The sequence below is a fragment of the Lynx canadensis genome, chromosome B3 (assembly GCF_007474595.2).
Source record: "Lynx canadensis isolate LIC74 chromosome B3, mLynCan4.pri.v2, whole genome shotgun sequence".
Classification (NCBI taxonomy): domain Eukaryota; kingdom Metazoa; phylum Chordata; class Mammalia; order Carnivora; family Felidae; genus Lynx; species Lynx canadensis.
Window position 1 is genome coordinate 5103548 of NC_044308.2, and position 18615 is coordinate 5122162.

General features: G+C 48.4%; 1 protein-coding gene across 5 annotated transcripts in view; it reads left to right on the top strand.

Moving 5' to 3' along the window:
* Positions 1–14708, top strand: part of BLM (BLM RecQ like helicase) — an 89951-nt gene extending 75243 nt beyond the window's left edge. For 3 of the 5 annotated variants that reach the window (XM_030317327.1, XM_030317332.1, XM_030317331.1), the window contains 5 exons: positions 4428–4627; positions 5312–5504; positions 8195–8317; positions 10867–11068; positions 14092–14708. In XM_030317327.1, the coding sequence (XP_030173187.1) occupies positions 4428–4627; positions 5312–5504; positions 8195–8317; positions 10867–11068; positions 14092–14269 (896 nt within the window). In that variant the 3' untranslated portion in view covers positions 14270–14708. Of the gene's footprint in view, positions 1–4427; positions 4628–5311; positions 5505–8194; positions 8318–10802; positions 11069–14091 lie in introns of those variants that run through there. The other 2 variants (XM_030317329.1, XM_030317330.1) reach the window with 2 other exon arrangements.
* Positions 14709–18615: the final 3907 nt, after the last annotated feature.

Consider the following 18615-nt stretch of genomic DNA (forward strand, 5'->3'; position numbering starts at 1 on the left):
CACTGCTGTCAGCAGTCAGCCTGGATCCCACTTCAGATCCTCTGTCCCCCTCTCTCTGCCCTTCCCCTGCTTTCACGCTCTCTCTCTCTCTCAGAAATATATAATCATTTTTTAAAAATTGGAGCTTATATACCATCTTAATAGGGGAAGGGGAAGAGGGGAAAGGACACTTAAAGGAAAACAAATGTTGGGGGTGTTTTTGGAAAGATGAATGGGCCCTTAGAATAGAAGAGAAGGAGATAAGATAGTTTTGTGACAATGTTTAGGAGTGGTATGGAGGCTTCTCATCTCCAGTGATAAAAACCGGTCTTCTCTGGTTACTCTCAGGGAGAGAATTTATGACATTGGAGTTTTGGGGGGAGGTCTCTGCTTTTTACAGATAAGAGATTTCAGGAACTCAGATGCCTTCTGCTCAAGGTAATTTTTATGCCACAGTGGCATATTCTGGACCCCTTCTGGAATATGCCACAGTGGCATATTCTGGAAAGAAAGAAACCAAAGCCAAACTGGCATCAGATTAATATCAGCAACCCTAGAGACTAGAAGGCAAAGAAGTGATACCGTAAACAGGGAAGCTGACCCATGGGTCTGGGGGGAAGAAAGCCCAGATCCACAGCTGTGAAGCAGGTCCAATGAACTGTCTGTGCAGATTGTAACAGGAAGTCAAGAAAAACAGGTCCCAAGCAGTGTAGAGAAGGAATAAGAAATGAAAATTTTTGAGAACAGTGAAGGACGTATATTATTTCTCAACAGAAAGAGAAAGGCACTTAGAAATTCCATGGGAAAGATTATGGAAAGAGAGCCAAGGTCAAATATAAAACAAAGGAAATTGTCACACGATTTTGAGTCATCGATAAAATGTAGCAAAAAAATGATCCATTTGTCTGGATGCAGTAAACATTCTCCGGAGGGTTACGCAGGAGTCAGGACTTTCTTAGTAGGGACGGAAACTTTGCTGACAACCTACAACGGTTAGAGGCAATGTACAGACTTCAACGTGTGGGGCGCAGGACAGGATGTTAATCTTGATGATATAAAAATGTAAGTACAGTAAATAAAAGAAAGTACTTGGAATACTCGAGGTATTAATAACCTCCGAGGTAGAAGGTAGAGGGAGTAGCCAGAAGTTCTATCTAAAGTTAGAAAATAGGGGCGCCTAGCTGGCTCATTCGGTTGAGCAGAGTCCGACTTTGACTCAGGTCACGATCTCAGTCTGTGAGTTCGAGCCCCGCGTTGGGCTCTGTGCCAACAGCTCAGAACCTGGAACCTGCTTCGGATTCTGGGTCTCCCTCTCCCTCTACCCCTCCTCCGTTCATGCTCTGCCTCTCCCTGTCTCAAAAATAAAAAAAACATTAAAAAAATGTTTTTTTTAAATTTTTTTTTTCAACGTTTTTATTTATTTTTGGGACAGAGAGAGACAGAGCATGAACGGGGGAGGGGCAGAGAGAGAGGGAGACACAGAATCGGAAACAGGCTCCAGGCTCTGAGCCATCAGCCCAGAGCCTGATGCGGGGCTCGAACTCACGGACCGCGAGATCGTGACCTGGCTGAAGTCGGACGCTTAACCGACTGCGCCACCCAGGCGCCCCAAAAAAATGTTTTTTAATAAATAAAGTTAGAAAATAATCAATACATGAACCAATATTAATGTATAACTAGCCAAATCTGGGGCAAGAGAAAGTGAGAGGTAAAAATGAGATAAAGCTTTATCTTTCACAGTGGGGGTCAGCAGCTAAATTGTCAGGCAGTGGCTCTGGCTGGTGGGATGACAGCAAGAGTGAGGGTTGCCTGTGGAGGTTGCCACCAGAAGAGCTAAAAGCAAAAGCTACTTAAAACATGACTGCCTGGGGCGCCTGGGTGGCTCAGTCCAAAGAGCTCCAAATCGGGGTTGTGAGTTCAAGCCCCACACTGGGGGTAGAGATTACTAGAAAGAGAGAGAGAGAAAGAGAGAGAGAGAGAGAGGGGGGAGGGGAGGGGAGGGGAGGGGAGGGGAGGGGAGGAGAGGAGAGGAGAGGAGAGGAGAGGAGAGGAGAGGAGAGGAGAGGAGAGGAGAGGAGAGGAGAGGAGAGGAGAGGAAAAGGAAAGAAAAAAAAGAACAACACAAAACATGATTGCCTTCCAGAAGAGAAGAGGGTGGGACAGAGGAATGCTGGTCTTCATTCTAAACCTTTCTGTACTATACTTTATTTTTCCCACATGTGTGCCTTACTTTAATTCAAAAACCAGATAAAGCAATTAATAGGTGTATTTATTTTTTAAAGCATTAATAGCTGAGGGGCGCCTGGGTGGCTCAGCGAGTTTAGCGTCCAGCTCCATCTCGGCTCAGGTCACGATCTTGCGGTTTGTGGAATCGGGCCCCACCTCGGGCTCTGTGCTGCTGACAGCAGGGAGCCTGCTTGGGATTCTCTCCCTCCCTCTCCCTCTGCCCCTCACTGACTCACGAGTGTGCATACATGCCAGAAAGGGAGGGAGGAAGGAAAGGAAGGAAGGAAAGAAGGGAGGGAGGGAGGAAAGGAAGGGAGGGAGGGAGGGAGGGAGGGAGGGAGGAAGGAAGAGAGGAAGGAAGGGAGGAAGGAAGACCGGAAGACATTACTAGCCTATAGGAAGGTGGTTTTCTCATTTCCTCATTTGTTCCTTCTGAACGTGCTTGTTCCTCAGGACCAAAGCTGCTTTTCAGGCTGATCTTCCCTTTGTGGATTCTTGCCTTCTAGTTTGGGCCTCTTTCGGTGGGTCAGGAAGAACAAGGAGTTGCAGATAAAATAATTGATTTTTTTAATGTTTATTTATTTTTGAGAGAGACAGAAACAGAGTGCAAGCCGGGGAGGGGCAGAGAGAGGGAGACAGAACCTGAAGCAGGCTCAGGGCTCTGAGCTGTCAGCACAGAACCTGTCTCGGGTTTCGAACTGACAGACCCACAAGATCATGTCCTGAGCCAAAGTCAGATGCTTAAACGACTGAGCCACCCAGGTGCCCCCAAACTGCTAATATTTTAACATGTTTGTGTACAACCACTTATCATACTGTACATATAATTTGTCACTTCTGTATCAGATATATAAGCATTTCTTAATTTTTCTTTTAAAGTAGTTTTTAGTAATATATATGTTGTCATATTGATAAAATGTATTTTTTTAAGTAGTCTTATTTAAGGACATCTTTTTCTGTTGTACTTAAGGATGCAGTAAATGGTGTTTTAAATACAGCTTCAGCTATATCTCTGCACCTTCCATGTAAATTCCTAGATTACTAAATCAAACATTTTTCTGACATACTCAATTTCTCATTAGCTCTTACATGTTATTAAGAAAGTTGTGTTTCACTTTGCTTTCTTTTTTTTTTCTTTAAATTTATTTATTTTTTTAATAACCTCTACACCTGGTGTGGGGCTCAAACTCACAACCCTGAGATCAAGAGTCACATGCTTTTCCAACTGAGCCAGGTGCTTTCCTCCCTTCCCCCCTTTCAAAGCTTACTTATTTTTCCTGCTTCTTAGCTATCCCCAGCACTAGGGCTGGCCCATGTCACCCAGCCCACTGATAGCAGAGCGGTGGTCTGATCTGCAGTGCGACATTTCAGGGATACAAAATCACCTGAAGAAAGAAAAACTTGAATCATTGAGTATATATGACCAGAAGCCATCTGACATTTACAATGTAATTATTTGAAACTCTTAAAGTAGAGCTAAAGCTTTACAAAGTAACTGTTAATTCTGGTTATAATCAGTGTCACAAGACTTCTTAAGTAGATTGTTATAATAAAGTTGTGTTTACAATGAAGACATTAATAATTACAGCAGATTGGATTCGAAACCCAGGACCCAGCCCAGTGCGGTGCTCTCAGCCAGAAGGAGGAGGAGGGAAGGGTGTAGTCTCGTGCCCTGCTGTGCTTTTGTTTTACAGTTTGGGAAGGCTTCCTCTGTGAGGGTCACAAAAAATAGAGACTTAAATACTGGGATTGTAAGTGAGAAGTGCTTTCAGGACAGGACCAGAGATAGTATTTATAAAAATGATTGTCCACATTTTTTTGTAACTGGATCAGTAATGCACAGTTATCCTGATGTAGCACAGTGATACAAAGTGCTTAAAGTTTATATAAACTCTCTCTGATTTCTTTGCTCTAATGTAATGTTATAAGCTATAAATGCCACAGCCTAAAACGATAAGCTTTATTTTGCTGCTGGTTTCGGCCAATGCAGATCATAAAAAGATGAGGAAAAGTACATACAACCATTGAAATTTTAGAGTTCTACTCAAATATTCCCATTTTATGGAAACGGGTGTCTCTTTGTGCCATGGGTTTTCCTGTGGAAGAGATTACCTACCTCATTTATCCAGACTGTCACATAAATGACTTTTTCAGCCTCTCCTACTGGAGGCTTCTGACGTACCTATATTTACTAATCTACCTTCTCGGGCCTTCCTTACCAGGGAGTAAGAGTGCAAAAATTCAGTCGGGGATATTTGGAAAGGGATCTACTTATTCACGACACAATGCCGAAAGACTTTTTAAAAAGTTGATACTTGACAAGATTTTGGATGAAGACTTATATATCAATGCCAATGACCAACCAATTGCCTATATGGTGCCAGGAAATAAAGCCGAAACTGTACTAAATGGGCATTTAAAGGTATGGTATTTTAAATGTTTATTTTACTTTATTACCTTACAGTGAGTGGGCAGAAAATATATTGCCGCAAATTAAAAGATCTTTTCCAAAGCTTATGGATACTAAATTTCTATATGCTGTCCTATGTGAACGTATTCTGTTCCTCTTAACTTGGAAAGAGATCTTAAAATTGAACCCAAGTAATGTAGTACCTGTCAAAGTGAATTCGATGGGTTGTCCGATCTCTGAATCATCCTGTATTCGTTAGGTAAACATTTACTAAGAAGCCATTCTGTGCTAGGTACTGGAGATGGACAGAGGAGAAGTGCTCAGCCCCTGTTCCCAAGGGGCCTCCAGTATCTACTTGGCATAACCAAAATACAAAAAACCAAAAGCCAAAAAATGCAGTTAAGGATTAAACGAAGCCTATATTTGGATACAAGCGCACGTGGGGCGCCTGGGTGGCGCAGTCGGTTAAGCGTCCGACTTCAGCCAGGTCACGATCTCGCGGTCCGTGAGTTCGAGCCCCGCGTCAGGCTCTGGGCTGATGGCTCAGAGCCTGGAGCCTGCTTCCGATTCTGTGTCTCCCTCTCTCTCTGCCCCTCCCCCGTTCATGCTCTGTCTCTCTCTGTCCCAAAAAATAAATAAATGTTGGATACAAGCGCACGTGTCCCCACTCCTATGATCACTTTCCTTCTCACAAAGGTAGACTTTATGGAAACGGAAAACTCCAGCAGTGTGAAGAAGCAGAAAGCTTTGGTGGCAAAGATGTCTCAGAGGGAAGAGATAGTTAAGAAATGTCTTGGAGAACTGACGGAAGTCTGCAAATCTCTGGGAAAAGTTTTTGGCGTCCATTACTTTAATATTTTTAATACTGTCACTCTCAAGAAGCTTGCAGGTGGGTATGTGTGAGTCTTCTGTTATGTGGCGTAAATTAATAAGCCAAAAGTTAATCCTGCTATGGAACTTTTTAAGTGCACTGATATAGCTCCGTTTATTTTCATTATTTAATCTCTAAATTGAAAGCTCAGGTATGGAAACCAATTTGATAATAAATTTCACATATTGAAAAAAAGAGAGAGACTCTAAATAATAGAGATCAGACTAAGGGTAAATAAATAGATAAATAGATAAATAAATAAATAAATTGAAAGCTCAGAAAAACAAATGTAAGATGAAATACAGCCTTTAAGGTACATATAATACTTTGTTATTCAGACATACAGTATAATTTTAATTTTATACTTTTTCCTCTAATGCCAGACGTTAGGATGTGGATATTTATAATCTCTACCACCAGCTGTCACTCGTTGATTGTGTGTCCATTATCTGCCCACTTTATGATGTTTGGCCATGTTATGTACAAATGCCTTTGCCATGAGGAGCTAAGTTCCTTATGAAAAGACATTATGTTTTATGCTTCTTTGAACCTGGCCCTAGCACACTGCTGGTCTTTAGTTGAAAAAAACGTGCTGACCTGAGTTATTTTCATAGCTTCAGATCCTAATAGGATTGCTCCTGTAAAATTAGGCGTCCACATAGTTGACTGATGAGTGTACATTACCTTCTGGACGCTTCCTTCATAAAATCCCATGATCAACACCTTCTCTCATTTCCATTCCTGTTCCTGCCACTGTAGGTCATGACAGCATTTCATCAACTCTGAGCCACTGTCTATGTTAAGACACTGCTATTTTATAGACAATTAAGGAAGAAAAAAATGTGCTAATTAAGTGGTGACACAGTGCTTTTATTGAAAGAATTGTTTTTTACTTATTTACATATAGATTTTTATCATTATACAATTCTCTGCATATATGAAAAATGCATAGAATCAAAGCAAGTTGATTTCGGTACTTGTAAAAGTTCATATTCAAAGCCTGACTCTTCGGAATCAGTTTCTGACTCAGTCGTCCATGTCTTTCGTTTGCCCTCGTGTCATTGAGAATGTTAGTGACGCGGTCTTTTTTAGCATGGTCCACTCTTTTCACCAGTATTTTAATCAAAACCCGTGTCACCCACGCTGATTTGATGGTGGCGTTTCCCTGATGATGCCAGAGAGCATCAGCGGGCGGAGGCACATCTCAGAAGCACGAATGTGACCGTGCTCTGTCTGCTCTGGGGGCCCTTCTGTAGGGCACGCGAAGCGCTTGGCTGTTGCTTGCAAGAAGGTACAGAATCGTGGCCATTTCCTCAAAGACAGATACTTGTTTTATTAGTGGCAAATCTGTTCCCCGTTACCCGGAGCTTCTCTGCATCCACAGTCACTTGTCCTGTGCTCTCTGGTGGACATCTCGTGGGGCAGGTGAACTGCGCACATGCTGACAGCCCGGACAGCCATGACCAGGCCTCACGTGTGCAGGCGGCAGTAGGCATCTGGCCGTCAGCACTTGTAAGCTGCACCTTGACCTCAGGAACGCCACAGCGTGGAAAAGTGTGTGTCTCAGAGTTGATGGAATACAGCATTTTGTTGGTAGACTCTTAGCGTAGTTTCCTCCCTGGCCTCCTTAACTCCAGAGGTGAACATTCTGCACATTTTAATCTTCCACAAAGTCGGCCGATAACTCCAACATCTTTCTAGAAAAGGTACAGATTCTTTCAAGGGTCTGCTTTTCTGCTTGCCGGTCCAACCTCGTCTTCTGTTAACCCTCCGTGATCCTGCTGGTCTGTCCCTTCTCCTCTCGACATAGGAATGATGTGAAAATCACAGATTTGAGATCTGCCCTTTCTTTCCTTTGCTCAAGTTGAATAGTAGGAATGATCTCCTCCTCCCTTCCCTAGCCCCGTGCATCTATAAATCCTGCAGACCTAGCCTCTGCAGCGTCCCTGGATCCCCCTCTTCCGTCCGAGTGCACCGCCACACTGTGGCTCCCTGCGCCCTTGCCTGCCCCTGCGGTGGCTCCCTCCAGGCTCCCAGGTTCCACTCTTTCCCCCACAGTTCATTTTCCATGCAGCAGCCAGAGCGATCTTTAAAATGACGGGCTTGTCCAGCTACAAGGCTGATGTGCCATCTGTCTGCAGAGGACTCTTAATGGCCCGCTCGTTCCAGTCCAAATACTTGCTTCACCCCACCTGCGGACGGACTGGAGGAAGAACGGGTTTGGGTTGGGGATGGAGTAAGAATTCAGTGACGGCCTCGGGTTGGATATGCGTGTCTAAAGTGCAGGGGAGAAGTCAGAGCCGGAAATGGAAATGTGGGCGTCCTCCGAAACAGGGAGCATCAGTGTTGCAGCTAGACAAGTCTTTGTTGTGAGAACAGTGGACGACAGCAAAGTGTGCTTCAGCTCTGAGACCTGCTGCACAGGTGCCCACCTCCCGTTTCCCCCGCCCCGTGTCCTGTGCTGTCCCCCACCGTCTGCCCAGATTCATGCACCTTTGCTGCTGGAATTGCATGATGGGCTCCTGTCCTCTGGACCTGTCTGCCGCCTCTGTTGGCACTAACTGCCTTTCAGAAAATTGGCCCGGGTGCCTGGTGCCCTGCAGTTAGCTGGCACTTGACAGACATGCGCTGAATGAGCGAATGAGCACAAATTCAGTGGCTTTTCCATGGGTGGTCATTTAAATTCCTAATTTTATGCCCATGCACAGAATCTTTATCTTCCGATCCTGAGGTTTTGCTTCAAATTGATGGCGTTACTGAAGACAAACTGGAAAAATACGGCGCAGAAGTGATTCCAATATTGCAGAAATACTCGGAGTGGACATTGCCAGGTGCAGTATGCAGCTAAATACGTGTTTTCTGGGGCGCCTGGGTGGCGCAGTCGGTTAAGCGTCCGACTTCAGCCAGGTCACGATCTCGCGGTCCGGGAGTTCGAGCCCCGCGTCGGGCTCTGGGCTGATGGCTCAGAGCCTGGAGCCTGTTTCCGATTCTGTGTCTCCCTCTCTCTCTGCCCCTCCCCCGTTCGTGCTCTGTCTCTCTCTGTCCCAAAAAAATAAATAAACGTTGAAAAAAAAATTTTTTTTTTTAAATAAATAAATACGTGTTTTCTAAAAGCCTGTTTTAACGTGAAGCACCGCATGTCACTGAATTAGAATTTTGTGGTTTCTGGGTTGTGTCAGTGCCTCCTACACCCTGTCACACTGACACTCAAGTGCCCAGAGCAGCCCCCGGTGTTTGTGATGTGCCAGGCACCTCTTAGGGGACACTGGTGAGCCCCCCGGGGAGTGCCAGTCCTTGGGCCTGGGAATAGGGCCCAGAGGAGGACCTTTGGGCCCAGGAGTTCCTGTTCTATTAAAGGCAAGAGCCCAAGGAAATCCAAATCTGCCACCATCGCACTCTGCTATCCCTGGCAGGCCACAATAACCTCGTTGTGCTTGGTTTCCTTATCTGCGGAAGGCACACGTTATCTGACAAACACGTGGAAAGATAAAATTCAGGAGTTTAAATGTTGGGGCAAAATGAACGTGTAATTGGAATGCTAGATAATCTCATCGTTACTGGAAAGAATCTGCCCAAGCGAGCTTGTTGTTAGCAGACGATCCCGAGGATGTGGCCTGTCACGTCGCCCCTCTCCTTGTGAACCTCATCACTGAGCTACCAGACAGGATTAACTAGGAGAAGATCGGCACGAGGAAGGGTTTGTTATAGGAGATGCCAGTTCCTCTGCCCTCTTCCAGCATATTGCCATGCAGTGAGACACAAAAGACAAGCCAAGTTCAGTGTTTTTCCTGTTTCTGTAACAAATGGCTGGGGGTTCTTCTCATGGCTAATGGAAAAGATTAGCAGGATGAGAAATGAGTGAGCCTGTGTTTCAAGTTCTGTCTCTCCTCATTCGCTTTTTATCCATTAACAAAATGCTGAAAAGTGGGATTTTTAAAAAATTCCTCTGCATGGTAATTATTCCATTAAGAGCCTTGCTTTGAATATTGGTAGGAACTTAACATTTGTTTAGTGTAGTAACTTGTCTGGAAGGGGATTCTTGCCCACATAAGACGGGCTGCTCTGTGGAAACAGCCCACAGTGTGGTGACGATCGCTCCCACTTACTGAGGGACAGACGCTGTGCCAAGAGCTTTGCCTGTTTTGTATCATTCAATCCTCAGAACTACGCCCATTTCACAGCCTTTTTATGTCCAAGTCCCACAGCTAGGATGACGGGACGACAGCTTTACCAGAGCCTCGCTGCCTCCCCGTGTGAACCAGTGTTGGACGGATGAGGAGGCCCGGGGATTAGGGCCCTTCCTGCCAGGCAGGAGGGTGGCTGGAGTGGCCAGGAAATACCTTCCTTCAGAAAATGGAGCTGGGGGGCACCTGGCGGGCTCAGTCGGTAGAGGCTGTGACTCTTAACCTCAGACTCTTAACCTCAGGGTCGTGAATTCAGTCAAGCCTCACATTGGGCATGGGGCCTAGTTAAAACTGAAAGAAAGAGGAAGAAAGGGAGGGAGGAAAGGAGAAAGGGAAAGGGAGAGAGGAAGAGGAAGGAAGGGGAAGGAAAGGAAAGGAAATGTAGCTGGGATCCCTGTTGACCTACAGAGAGGTTTTATGCTTTTTAGGCGCCTTAGGATGCCAGTGCTTGTGGAAATAGCCACCTTTTTTGCAAACTGGTGCTTTCATGCAGACCCATTTCCCGCATAGTATATGAAATGTTTACAACTATAACGTAAAGAAGTGGTTTGTGACTTTAAAGAATATAAATGGGGCCCAGGGTTTTCTGACACTCGTTCACTAAGTAACCGTTCAGAGATGAGGTGCAGAACATAGTTGGTTATGTTTCTCTTCCATTGGGCGCTTTTTCCAGCACGTGTAAAATGGCAAATTGGTCTTATGTAGCACTCCCTACTTTTCGAAGAGCTTAACGGGATTAGCTGCCCGAAGGATCACAGGGACGAAGGCCATACACAACAGAGTATGAGCTAGACCTGACGTCTCTAGTTAAGTTCAGGAGCGTCACAAACTTCTGGGGCTCCCGGCTGGCTCAGTCAGTAGAGCAAGTGACCCTTGATCTCAGGGTTGTGAGTTCAAGTCCCACATTGGGCGTAGAGTTTACTTTAAAAAAAAAAAAAAAAGGTATCTCAAGCTTTTTTAATGAATTCTGATCTTTTTGCTTTAAAAGTAAACTTCCACTGAGGACTTTGGGGCTCTGTGACATGAAAGAGAAATGTTCAGTTCTTGCAGAATTGTTGAACCCGTGTGGCAGGAGGACACCCGGGAAGCAGCTGGGTGTCCGCCAGACCGCACCCCTGTGTTGTGTCCACAGGGACCATCAGCGCACCCGGGCCAGCACAGCGTCGCGTGTAAACGTCTGCCTTGTCTGCTTGCAGCCGATGACGGTTCCCCCCGGGTGAGTCCGGGCAGCAGCAGAGGCACCAGAAGAAATGCCCCTGTGGAGTCCGATGAGGAAATGCCCGTATCTTCTCACTACTTTGCAAATAAAACCAGAAATGAAAGAAAGAGGAAGAGGATGCCAGCCTCCCAGAGGTCTAAGAGGAGGAAGACTGGTTTCGGTGGCTCCAAGACGAAAGGGTACGTCCGTCCTGCGTTGCGGTCTGTGGGGTGGCGGGTCAGGGAGGAGCGGCCAGAAGCGGAGCGGCCCCGGTTCGCTTTGAAGCTCTTATTAAAACAGACTGTCGTTAAACGTCGCCTCTCCAGTTAATGGGGTGATGATTAAGGTTTGAGCCAAAACAGAAACATTTGTTTCAGATTTTTTTTAATCTCTACTCCTAAATTGATTATCGCCTCGGTTTTCTAGTCTGCATGAACATCTCCCGTTTTGACGTTACCCTGGCGGGGGGGGGAGGTTTTTATCAGTGCTCTTCTTAAGGGACTTTTCCACCTAAAATATTATAAATCATATACTGGCTGAGTAAACAAAGGGTTTTGTTTTTTATGACCATCAGTACCTGCTATGCCACTTTTACTGCTACAGAACGTGCGGGCCTCCACCTGGCAGTCCTCCACGCTCCCAGTTCGGTTATACCTGGGGAGAGCCAATCTCCCCACCTTTGCAGGGTAGCAGAGAAGAGGCCACAGCAGGTGAACCCAAAGGTCATGTAAGCCAGGCCTCTAAGGGCTGTGTCTCCCCTCCCCCACACTTGCCTGGCCCCTGGGCTGGGATGCGGTGACTTTGGGGCGCTGTCTGCACGCCAGCAGGGAGTCGGGTCCTGGGTGACGATCTGTGCAGTGTCCTTATTCTTGGTAATAGCACTGGTCCTGACAGCGCCTTCTTCTGACAGCCTCTGCCTTTGCCTTGTGGGTAAGTAAGGTCTGGCGGGACCGTGACCTTCCCATCAGTCTGGAGAACCCGGCCCCCAGCTACCTGCACGTTCTAACACAAAGGGCTTACAGAAAAGAGGGAACAAGTCCTCAGTAAACTTTTACAAGCTGTTGTGTTTTTCTTTGCAGTTTTTCTACCTCCTTTCCTTCTGGGTAATAAAAAACAAAACTGGGCTGGGGGAAGAAGAAGGAAGGCAAATGTTACCAAATTGTCATTTTCCTGTTAAGTCCATAAACAAGCATCTTGTACATGCTAATCCTTCTGCCAGGGTACAGAAGTTAAAGGCATTGTAAATGTTACTTTAATTTTGTGGCTTTTAGTGCGCAAGTGACCAGCAGATGTTCTTTGGTGGGGACATTTTCGTACTTTCCTCATTTACTCCTCCGTTTGGGGAAATAGCCATTTCCTCAGGAGCTCATGGAGTAGAAGGAGAATGTAAAAGGCATCTGGTCTAGACCCCTGGGGTTTATGACAAGGGGGAGGCTTGCGTGAGCCTCTCCCCAGCCCCGGGGCTCCGGGTCCCAGGTAGGACTGGACTCTGGCTGGCCCACGCCTGCCCCGAGCACCCTCATTTCTGCACGTCGCCCACGGAGATCCCTCACACATGATTATGATCTGACCATTCTTACTTGTTCGGACAGAGCACCCCATATTTCAGTGTTCGTTGCCCTTGGCTCCCTTTCCAGTTTTCCCGAGTTCTGCTTATAAGAGTGAAGCACTTTGCCCTGTGGGTTAGAGCTAATCTAAGAAGAAGCCGTAAAACTCACACTTACCCAAAAGCCAGTACCAATTTTGATGCTGGTTGTTAATTAGCCTGCGTGTTTACAATGGGAGTCTTTTCTAATCCCTACTGGCCAAGACCACGGAGTTTTGTAACTTTTTTTTTTTTTTCTGCCCTTGTAGCAGCCTCGAACGTGTGCTTCATTCTCCTCGTTTGCACTAAACTGCTGTGATGGTTTCCCAGTCTGCTCACCTGGCTGGGAGTCTGTGCAGCAACAGAATACAAGTGGCTCTTTGCCAGAGACCTTAAGTCCCCACCCCGCCCTCAGAGTTTTACATCTCCAGAATAACACACAATGAACCGGTTGTGTTCCGGGCCCTCTGAGTGGGAGTAAAATGGATGGCCCGGGTGAAATGGAAACTGCTGTTGGCAGATTCATTCTGTAAATCAACATAAACAGCAGGTTTTCGCTCAGGGCTTAATTTCTCAGCAGGAAATCAGCGTAGGGAAATTTAAGGCTGCTTCTCTACCGGTGGAGCAGATCTTTGCCAGTTCTGCAGTAAAACTGCCCTCCAGCAAGAGTTTAAAAATGTGGAAAAACCACTCTTCACCCAGCCCTACCAGAATGTCCTTAGACCCTGGCCCCCAAATTCAGAGATAGGAGGCCACTTGGATACCCCGATGCCATGGAATTACCTCTGGGCATGGATTCAGCGTGGTTACAAGCCATGGAAAATGCCCGCACAGGGAGAGGCTTCTGCTGTTATCCTAGTAGAATGCTGGCTCCCTGACCCTTTCCTTTGGTTTCTTTGTGGGGAGAAAAAGAAAAGCTGGTATCTTCGGGTCAGTGAGGGAAGTGAGGTGCAGGAAGGACTCTGTAATCAGCTGGGGCAGGGCTCCTGCCTGGTTCGAAAGGCAGCAAGCAGGAGGTGAGAGTGGGCTAGAGAGCCGGCTGCCGGTGACGTGGCCCTGACACGCACGCAGACCCAAGCGCCTCCCCGGGGAGCCACATCTGCAGCCTCCCCCTTGCGGGTCCGGCCGGGAGGAGGCCCCTCTGTGCTCTGGTCACAGCCCTGCAGGCAGGCACTCGCCCACGCAGCTACCTTTCTGGGCAGTCACAGTCATTCCAGAGTGTCTGTTGTCCGGGCATTTGGGACCTTAAGCCGAAGTATTCTCGCTTCCTTCACTTGGTCAGAATAGATTAAGGAATATGGATCTGGGCCGTGTCGTCCAGAGGGAAGGTTTGACGATCAGCGGTGAAAGGGGTGGGTGGGGGCAGGCACAGGAGGTCTGTCCATCTCAAGTCACAGAATTAAGAAACGTCTAAGACAAATTCAAGGCAAAAGTGTGTGAAGGGCAGTAATCCTTCATTCCTCGAACTGTAACAGAAACTTCCTTACAGGGGCCCCTGCGGGCAGCAAATGCACAGACACGGAAGACCAAGGAAAATCATGGACTGATTATATAGGTCCGCACAGGTTAAGAGCAAGAAGACTGTTCGCTTTTGGTTTTATTTAACATTTTCGTTTTCTTTTCTTTGTCACATTTTAGGGGGTCCACCACGTGCAGAAGGATATCTGCTAAAAGTAAATCCTCCAACATATTTGGACCCCGTTCGCCTTTGCCTGGTCCCCAAGCAGCACCAGGAGCCAGTAGAAAATTGGGGATTATGGCTCCACCAAAGCCTATAAATAGACCGTTTCTTAAGCCTTCGTATGCATTTTCATAACAACCAAATCTCCATGTACATAGATCTCCTTTCTCGTTTGTCAGCGTCTCACCATCTGTGAACATAAAGCTGTTAGTTTTGTTGTACCATTTGTAATTTTTACCCGTAACTATTAATATTTAAATAAATGCTTGGGGTGACAGTTCTTATTTTTAAAATAAACGTTTTCTTTTGAATAAGCATGATTTGCCGCCACGGCAAGCCTTGTGGCCGCTGTTTCTCAGAACGTCTGAAGCAGCAGCTGAATCATCTCAGAGAGATTCTGAGCACGACATGAAAAACTGAGGCCGCAGGAAGAGACACGCGTGGGACACTGTGAAAGTGTGAAACTGCAGAAGGAGACATAAACAAAATTAAAAGACAAATGACAGAGAAAATAGGAAAAAAAAATATATGACAATGTCAATAATACAGAGTGCCTATAAATCATTAAGAAGAAAAAAAGAGTCGGTAGAAAAAAATGAACAAAGGATGTGAGTAGGCTGTTCCCAGAGGAAATACAGTAGCCCACAAATATGGGGAAAACACCTAATCTCCCCAGTTAAAAATACAAATTAAAACTGGGGCACCTGTGTGGCTCGGTTGAGCGCCCCAGCTCTTGATTTCGGCTCAGGTCATGATCCCAGGTCTTGGGATCGAGCCCCACATCGGGGTCTGCGCTGAACGTGGAGCCTGCTTGAGATTCTCTCCCTCTGCCCATCCCTTCAAATGAAAGTAAATAAATAAAATTTCAAAACATATAAGTTACATTGCCAACAGTGGAGAAGATCCCCAAATCTGGGGTCAACAAGAGAATGGTCATTTTTTGGCAGCTCTTTTCTGCCTGTAGGTCCTGTCCCTGTGCTTTAATAAAATCACCTCTTTGTACCAAAAAACAAAGAGAATCGCCTTTTTTTTTTCCCCTGGCACAAAAAGTGGTTTTTGGGGATTGTTGAGAATGGTCAAACATTCTCTTGGTAAGAATATAGGAGCTGTTTATGTTTAATAGTAGGGAGACTTGACTTTTCAAGACCTTCCATTGATAGGCTGAATGGTCAGAAAGTTGGTTTGTTTTTTTTTTTAATGTTTATTTTTGTTTTATTTTGAGACCCAGAATCCAAAGCAGGCTCCGAGCTCTGAGCTGTCAGCACAGAGCCCAACGTGGGGCTCAAACCCACAGACGGCGAGATCATGACCTGAGCAGAAGTCGGGACGCTTAAACCAACTGAGCCACCCAGGTGCTCCTGGTCAGCAAGTCTTAAAGTGGGATTTTAGCTCCTCTTTGGAGCTTTAGTACCTCATTTTTGGAAACCTCTTGTTTCTTAGCTGTAAGTAACCTTGGTGACCTGTTTGGTGTCCCAGTTTCTCTCCTTGATCTCCGGAGGGTTGGGGGTGAGGAGGCCTTCTTGCCTGGGACAAAGGTTTTGAAGTCGGAGCTGGCTGGTAGCCATGTGGCCTCCACCTGCTGGCTCAGCACTGAGGTGGACTCTGCACCCACCCTGAGAGGCAACCCTGGGCTGCACACCTACTTCCTGTTTCCTTGACTGCCACCTGGGGCTCTGGCTGCACGTTTCATGGAGGAGACTGGCCAGGCAGGAGTCTGCTGAGGGCTGTACCCTATTCTCAAGACCTCCCCGGAGCTGACATTTTCAGAGAAACCGTCTTTCCAGCAAGCACTGACTCCAGTAGCCAGCAGAACCTTCTCGGGGTGAAGAAAGGAAACCGAGGACAAAGGAGCCAGTGGCTGAGGCTGCTGGGACCGTGTTCCCGCATAAGGCCACCTTGGAGTGTGGGCGACGCACGAGGGCGTCTGGCGGGTCACACCCTTCCACCTGTAGCAGCTTCGGCTTTGGGGAGTGGGGGGCGGCCTCTGCACAGTGCTGACGCCACAAACGGTGGCTCACTTCCTGGTTCCGACCTCACGCATTCGTTCCTTCGCTGAGGCTGCTTCTGCCCAGACAGACACAGGAGACCGAGGTGTCTGAGGGAGCGCCCCTATCTCCGGAGGTTCCCAGAGCGATGGACACAGCCGCAGGAGCGGGGAGCTGAGGGGGACAGAGCCGACCCTGACCCCCACCTCCCAGCAGGAACCTGAGGCCTGGAGACGTGTGACCAGCCCAGGGTCCTATGGCAGAGCGGCACCCTGCACCCAGCCCTTTAAAAATTCTGGGTTGGAACAGGCTCCTTCGCTAACTCCGGCCCCAGGAACGGGCACAGAAAATGCAAGCAGCGTCCTCCTTTTCTGCCTCCAGCCTTCCCGGATCCCCTGCGGGGAAGGCGGCTGCTTCCACACGGGGGCAATCTCAGGACGACAGGAGCACACAGGCTTTTTTGTGCTCCTGGCGGCCAAAGAGCCGCTGTCCGCAAAGCTCCTGGGCCCTGGTGGGGCTTCCACGTGCACAGAAGCCACCACGGCCTGGAAGGAAGGTAGGGGACAAGTCCGCCAGAGGCCCACCCTGCTCAGATACAGGAAGTTGTGAGGGCAGGGCCGGAGTCTGGGGCTCTACCACCTGCCGCCGTCAGCCCTCTGGAGGACACAAGGATTGGAATCCGACTCCAGCTGTATACACACCCTCGCTAGGCTCTCCCGCCATGAGGACCCCGAAGAGCTGACAGGTCCTTGCTTACTTTTAAGGACGGGAACCCCACTTCTTCACAGGAGGAGAACAGACCAGCAAAGCCCACTCTGTGCCAAAGGCTGTTCCAGGAATCTTCACGTAATTTAATTCTTTCCTTTAATCCCTCCGACAGCCCTGAGAGGCAAGCACGTGATATTAGAGCTTTTTGTATGCAGAAACCAGAATCCAGAGAGGTTATATAATTGCCCGAATCCACACAGCTAGGAAGTGGCCGATAAGTAGGGTAACATGCACCCTGGTTTGCCCTGAAGAGTCCCAGTTTACATTTGCTGTCCTGGTGTAATTAAGACCGCTCACTTTCATTCTGGAAAGTGCTCCAGTTTAGACCATAAACCGTAAGGAATCCAGGTCTGTGCTCTTTTCCCTGGACAATCCAGCCTCCTCTCCCAACCCCGATTTTCCATCCAAAGCCCCGAGGGCCACCTGCCACCACCTGCTAAGACACCAGGCCCCTGGGGGAGCCTGCGGGCATGGAGCTGCAGAATTATCAGCCAGCACGGCTGACCTGCGGTTTTTCCCCAGAAGCGAAGAGAGGAAGCAGAGGCCGTGCTCCAGGCCCCCTGGCTCTTCCGAAGAAACGGCGTCTCCTGTGACTCGGAGGTGCTCCGAGCCCCCGAGGCCCACCTACCCCGTGTCTCTCCTCTGAGCAGCTGCCAAAGCGGGCAGCAGCCACGGACGGGTCTCATCCAACCTCGGGCTCCCACCCTGGCAGAGGCATCTGGGCAAGAGACAGTGGCCTCTGGGCCCCTTGTGAGCATAGGGTGGAGTCCCCAAGAGGCTCCGGCAGCCACTTCTCCCTCAGTGCAGCTGCCACGGCCCCCACATGGCCTCCCAGACAGTCGGAACAAGCCAGCTGTTGGGACGCGCTCAGGGGAACCCAGCCCTGACCAGACTCCGCTCGGCGCTTCAGTCCGCGGGCTCAGCCCTCTCGCGGTGAGGCAAGGCCTCGACGTCTGCAGCTGCGCACTCATTGTCCTGTTCTTTCCGCCTGCCCCCCCCCCCCCACTGGCCTTCCTCAGCCAGGCCCATGCTTCCTGCTGGCTGGAAAGAAAGGCGAGGGAACCAAACCCCACAGTGGTTGGGGTGGCTTCTGGGCCCCTGTCCTCCTGGTTGTTGGGGGAGGACAGAGGACGGGATAAGGGGGTAGACAGAAGTCCAAACTTGAATCCACAGAATTCTGGGAAGGGGAAGCATCCCCCAGGCAGGGATGAGGGCCTGAGGCTGGGCCTTTGGTGTCCTCACAGCCTGACTGCGTGGTTCCACCATCCCACAGAGGGTTCGGTGGCTGTCAGTGACCATCGGTGACTCAGAAGACCTAGACCTACTCAGGATGCTGGAGTTCACCCCAGTGGGCCTCTGCCCCTTTGGGTCCCACACAGAGCCTGGCACACGCACAGGCTGCAAGCGTCAGCCTGTCCTGGCCCCATGTCCTCAGTCACTGCCAGGAGCCTTGAGGCCCCACAAAGGTCAGGCCCTGGCCTTTTGCCCAGCTCTGGGTCAGAGTGGTGCACGCAGGTCCCTGCCTCCCACGGGAAAACTCCCTCCATTGGGCAGAACCCAGAGCAGTGAACCCCAAAGTAGAAGGTAGGGGGGTAGCTGCGAACCCTGACCCAGCAGACCTTCGCTGATTTAGGAAGGGTCCAAAGAGCCTGCCTCAGACTGAATCCCAGCCAGGAAGGAAGTGTGTCTGAGGACCCGAGGCCTCTGGCTGGAGCCCTGCCCGGTCCC